The sequence below is a fragment of the Heterodontus francisci genome, unplaced genomic scaffold (genome assembly GCF_036365525.1).
Source record: "Heterodontus francisci isolate sHetFra1 unplaced genomic scaffold, sHetFra1.hap1 HAP1_SCAFFOLD_421, whole genome shotgun sequence".
Taxonomy (NCBI): Eukaryota; Metazoa; Chordata; class Chondrichthyes; order Heterodontiformes; family Heterodontidae; genus Heterodontus; species Heterodontus francisci.
In genome coordinates this window covers 293825-299371 of record NW_027140402.1, presented here as the reverse complement: position 1 = coordinate 299371, position 5547 = coordinate 293825, and the positions used below count along the sequence as shown (strand labels likewise).

Below are 5547 nucleotides of genomic sequence, written 5' to 3'. Positions count from 1 at the left end.
AATCAGGAAAGGGCAAAAAAGGGCTAACCGGATAATTATGTGCCTGGGGCTGAGTTCTGCTACAATGTATGCAAAAACTGTTTATTGATAGTACACAGTAAGTTGAAATACCAAGCAGAGTAGGAAGTACACTTCAAAAGATTTGCGGGTTCCATTGTTACCCGAACATAATTATAACACAATGTGTTTAGAGTGTTCGAGTGTGTCTGACCCAGCCCTGCCTGACCCGAGTCCCAATGCCGACCCTAAATGCCGAACCCGGAGGAGCGACCCAAACCCGACACATGTCGTCGGGACCCGTCGGGTTAGGGTCAGGCAGGGAGACATATTCCAGCATTAACTGAGACCTAGCTCCAAATGCAACTGTACTGTGTTCCGGTCTGGAACAGAATTCTTCTGTGTTTATGTTTGGCTTGAATTGACTCATCGATTTTCTTGTTTTTTACTTTGTCGATGCCTTTGAATAATTGTGGATCCTGCTTCAGAGTGTCTTCTTTCACCAGGTAGTTCTGACCTCTGATGATGTTGATCATAATCAGCTTCAATTTGCTGCTAGTTTTGGAACTGAGCAGATTTCTTTTGCTTGAGTCTACAACATGGAACTCAGTCTGACATGTGGACCCATGGGAGGATTTGAAAGCTGCCCTTGCATTGGAGCATACAGTTGCATCCATCCAAACAGAGGTAGAGCAGAAGTGACAGTTCAGTCTGTCGATATTGGGACATTTAATTTCAGGGTTGTGAGTTTGAGCGCCATTTGGTTTTTCCATTTTTTAGGCTTCATTCGCAGAGCGTACAAGGAGAGTTTGAAATGAAACTCTCTGCAGCATCTCGCTGTGAAAGATTGAACTTTATCTCATTTCATTCTCAGCTGGGGGTCAGTGCGGCTCGGTATGACTTCTGGCTGTCTCCCACTTCACAATCCATCAGTGCTGAGAAAGCAATGGGAAATATTACTCATGGCTGAGTAAGCAGAGGACACTGATTTAAGGTGAATGGGAAAAGAACCAAAGGCAACATGAGGAAAATCCTTTTTTCATGCAGCGGGTGGTTAAGATCTGATATGTACTGCCTGAGAGTGTGACGGAGGAAGATTCAACCATAGCTTTCAAAAGGATATATGATAATTATCTGAAGAGAAAAAAAAATCAGGTTTTAATGGAATACATGAGGATGTGGCATGAGCTGAGCTGCTCGTGCAGAGAGGCAGCACAAGCACGATGAGCTGAATCCCTCCTTTTGTGCTGCAAATATTCTATGATCTATGATTCTGTACAAAGTGAAACCAACACCCGCAGATGAGAAACTGACAGGTGCAGTGTCAACCCCACACTAACAAATGAGCAAATGCCAGGGTCAGAGTAAAACCAACAGTCCTAGACAAGAAACTGACATACTGTGAACCCTGAAAATCACTTTGCAGGATTTGGCAGTTAATGTGTAAAAACCTCTCTTCCATATCCATACTGCAAGGTACAAAGAAAATTAGGTACAAGCCCAGGCTCACACTTCGAAGGCTGAGGATAACATGCAAAACACAGACTCACCTACAAAAGGCTGACAAGTACAGAGAATAAAACACACTCACTTAGAGGAGGTGCAGATTAAAAACACATGCATGCAACAGAAACTGATAGGGATAGAATCAAATCCTTTCTCACACATGACACGGAAATTGGTGGAGTCCTAAATAGTGAGGAGGAAAACCTTAGATTCCAGACTGATTTAGATCGTCGGAGGCATAGAATATAAGAGCAGGGAGGTTATGACAGAGCTGTTTAAAATGCTAGTTAGACCACAGGTGAGTACTGTGTACTGTTCTGGGCACCACACAATAGGAAGATTGTGATTGCACTGGAGAGGGTGCCGAAGAGATTCACCAGGATGTTACTTGGGCTGGAGCATTTCAGTTACGAAGAGATACTGAAATGGCTAGGGTTGTTTTCCTAAGAGCAGAGAAGGCTGAGGGGAGATAAGATTGAGGTATATAAAATTATGAGGGACATTGATGGGTTAGTTCGGAAGAAACATTTTCATTTAGCGCAGGGGTCAATAACCAGGGGCATGGATTTAAGGTAAGGGGCAGGAGGTTTAGAGGGGATTTGAAGGAAAAAATGTTACCCAAAGTGTTGTTGAAATCTGGAACGCACTGTCTGAAGAGGTGGTAGAGGCAGGAAACCTCACAAAATTTAAGAAGTATTTAGATGAGCACTTGAAATGCCACAGCAGACAAGGCTACGGTTCAAATACTGGAAAATGGGATTAGAATAGTTCGGTGCTTGATGGACAGCAGAGGCACGATGGGCTGAAGGGCCTGTTTCTGTGCTGTCTGACTCTATGATTCGATATCAGAAACTGATGTTCACATACAAGTTGTTGAACGATATGTGGTGAAACTCACATAGCAATAGCAGAAACAAACAGTCACAGACCAAAAACTGAAACATTCAGAGTAAAAACCCACATTCTCAAACCAGGAATTCACAGCTGCAAAGTGAAGGTGACTCTCTCCTCCCAGGCACTGACAGGTACAAAGGAAAACACGCAATAACATACCAGGAAATGCAATGTAGGAAATTAAACCTGATTATTATGTCAGAGACTGGCATTAATGACAGTTGTGGTACCCAGAACGCTCCGCGCCCCAGAATTCACCTTATCTCTGTTAAGGAGCGGAGCGCGCAGGCGCGGTAGTGGCTGAGCACGATCTGCGGCTGGAGCGGAAAATTTACAAAGTGCAGAGAGACCACTCCTGTCGTGGGCTCACACAGCTGGAGCAGGGCCTCAGGGCCACAAGCAACGATAGTCCCTTCGGTTGGCGGCGGTGAAGCTTTTCCCTGTGAGGCTTCCCGAAACCGCCCGCCAGCAAGGTCAAGTGGTGAGGGAGCGTCTATAAATGGATAAGAGTTCGGGACTGGACAGGCAGCGTCTGTAAATGGAGAAGAATTGGGGACTGGGCAGGGAGCGTCTGTAAATGGAGAAGAATTGGGGACTGGGCAGGGAGCGTCTATAAATGGATAAGAATTGGGGATTGGGCAGGGAGCGTCTGTAAATGGATAAGAATTGGGGATTGGGCAGGGAGCGTCTGTAAATGGATTAGAATTGGGGACTGGGCAGGGAGCGTTTTTATATTCGTTTGTGGGATGTGGGCGTCGCTGGCTCGATCAGGCTACAGTAATGTATCCATTTCTGGGCACCAGGCTTTAGAAAGGACATCAAAGCTTCTGAGACAGTTCAGAGGAGATTTACGAGAATGATACCAGAGATGATGGGTTTCAGTTCTCTGGACAGGCTGGTGAAGCTGGGATTGTTCTCCTCAGAGTCGAGAAGGTTAAGGGAAGATTTAATCGAGGTGTTCAGAATCATGAAGGATTTTCATCGGGGCGAGAGGGAGAAACAGTTTCCACTGTCCTGGGGGTCAGTAACCAGAGGACACAGATTGAAAATAATTGGCCAAAAATGTCAAGGGGAGGTGATGAGAGATCTTTTTACCCAGTAACTGATTCGGATTTGGATTGAATTGTCTGACAGGGTGCTGGAAACAGATTCAATTATAACTTTCATAAAGGAATTGGACAAATATTTCAAAGTGAAATTCTCCAGGACTATGGGGAAATAGGCAGGGGGTTGGACTAATTGCATCATTTTTTCACAGATTCAGCACAGGCACAATCGGCCGATCGGCCTCCTTCTGTGCTGTATGATTCTATGAAATAGTGACAGTCAGGGCAAATTTGGATAAGAAGGTGAAATGGAGACGGGTCAGGGAGAGCACATCACCAAAACTGGGAGATACTACATTGGACAGGGAGGATCAGAGTGTTGGAGGAGGGGGAGAGAGCACGTACATACAGACAGAATCAGCACCTTCAGGGGAGGAGAGATGGGAACCAGTGAGTGTGGAACTAAAAACCAGCCAGAGTCAACCTGCTGAAACACCAGTGAGTTCACACTGGGGGAGACCATTCACCTGCTCCGTGTATGGGAAGGGATTCACTCAGTCATCCAAACTCACGGAACATCAATTTGCTCACACTGATCGGAGACCTTTTCAATGTCATGACTGTGAGAAGAGCTTTAAAAGCAGTAATGATCTGCTGAAACACCAACACACTCACTCTGGGGAGAGACCGTTCCCCTGCCCTGTGTGTGGGAAGGGATTCACTCAGTCATTCAACCTGCTGCAACATCAGTGAGTTCACATGTGACTGCAGGGGTTGGATTCTGCTGTTGTTGCTGCTATTAATCACGTTCAGAGATAAAGTTGGGTCTTACATTATTAGCCGTGCAGTCCAGAGCAAAAGCATCTTCTTAATGTTGAGATAAATGGGAGAAGAAACTGACAAGCAGCGGCTAGGATGGGGGAGGTGCTGCACCATTACATTGATGGTGCACCTTCTCTCCCCCCGGGGTCCTCGCTGCACATCCGCCGGGACTGGCGGCTCTGATTGGGGTCCTGAGAGCCCTTGAGACTCGGTGCAGCTGAGGCTGCGCTCACCCCCGCTCAGCTCTGTTGTGATATTTAAAATACGAAAGGCCTGTAGGGCTGCGAGCTGATCTGGAATTTAGAAAGCAGCATTACTGGACGCTCATTGCTGCTCAGCACAATCTTACCCCCGCTCCTGGGACTTGTTGATTCTGCACCATGTCGTTCAGTTCTTCACTAAACTGGAGGGGGAGATATTGAGCAGAAAAACAGAGCAAAATCCAGAGAGGGAACTGAAAACACACTTGGACAGATGAAAAACAGGTCAATCCACTGTTACAATAACTCCATCACTGACTCCCTCCGACAGTAACCAGCTCTTTCACAGAGACTGTGAGTGGCTCTGAAAAGAGCCTTTGGGTTATTAAATGACATTTATTTTGGCCGCTTTACTTTTTCTGGGAGCACTGATTTTCTTGGGCAGCAGCAAGGCCTGGATATTAGGCAGCACCCCACCCTGAGCGATGGTCACCCCTCCCAGCAGCTTGTTGAGCTCCTTGTCGTTGCGGACGGCCAGCTGCATGTGTCTGGGGATGATGCGGGTCTTCTCCTTGTCCCAGGCCGCGTTACCGGCCAGCTCGAGGATTTCAGCGGTCAGATGCTCGAACACAGCAGCTGGATAGAGCGGGGCTCCAGCACTCACGCTCAGCATAGTTGCCCTTTCTCAGGAGCCTGTGAACACGGCCCACAGGGAACTGCAGTCCAGCCCGGGGGGAGCGAGACTTGGCCTTGGACCGAGCTTTCCCACTGGTCTTTCCTCTTCCAGACATTTCCACAATCTCGCAAATACTTACACAAAGATTGGATAATTTCCTCAGTATTTATTACTTGCATGCAGCAGTCAGGATGGATGAGCGATTTGAGGCGCTGTGTTCAGATTGCAGTCTCTCCTGGAGGCGTGGGTTTGAATCCCATTTCTGACAAATTGTATTTTGACTGAACTGGAGGGATTTGGGAGCAGCGGCGAAGACAGAGCGTGGAAGAATATTGACAAACAAAATGAAAATGGACCCATATATGTTTCATCAATACATTCGAGTAAGAGGCAACTAAAGAAAGAG

At 46.7% G+C, this 5547-nt stretch overlaps 1 protein-coding gene across 1 annotated transcript; it reads left to right on the top strand.

The window, feature by feature from the left end:
* Positions 1 to 249: 249 nt before the first annotated feature.
* LOC137359613 (zinc finger protein 75A-like) lies at positions 250 to 4196 on the top strand. The gene is made up of 3 exons (XM_068025445.1): positions 250 to 304; positions 2671 to 2814; positions 3943 to 4196. The coding sequence occupies exons 1-3, from the start codon at positions 250 to 252 to the stop codon at positions 4194 to 4196; spliced, it is 453 nt and encodes a 150-aa protein (XP_067881546.1).
* The last annotated feature ends 1351 nt before the right edge of the window (positions 4197 to 5547 follow it).

Coding starts and splice junctions, on each gene's coding strand:
- LOC137359613 (XM_068025445.1), top strand. CDS start 250: ATGCCGAACCCGGAGGAGCGACCCAAACCCGACACATGTCGTCGGGAC. Junction 305..2,670: donor ATGTCGTCGGGACCCGTCGG/GTTAGGGTCAGG, acceptor ATCTCTGTTAAG/GAGCGGAGCGCGCAGGCGCG. Junction 2,815..3,942: donor AAGCAACGATAGTCCCTTCG/GTTGGCGGCGGT, acceptor CTGAAACACCAG/TGAGTTCACACTGGGGGAGA.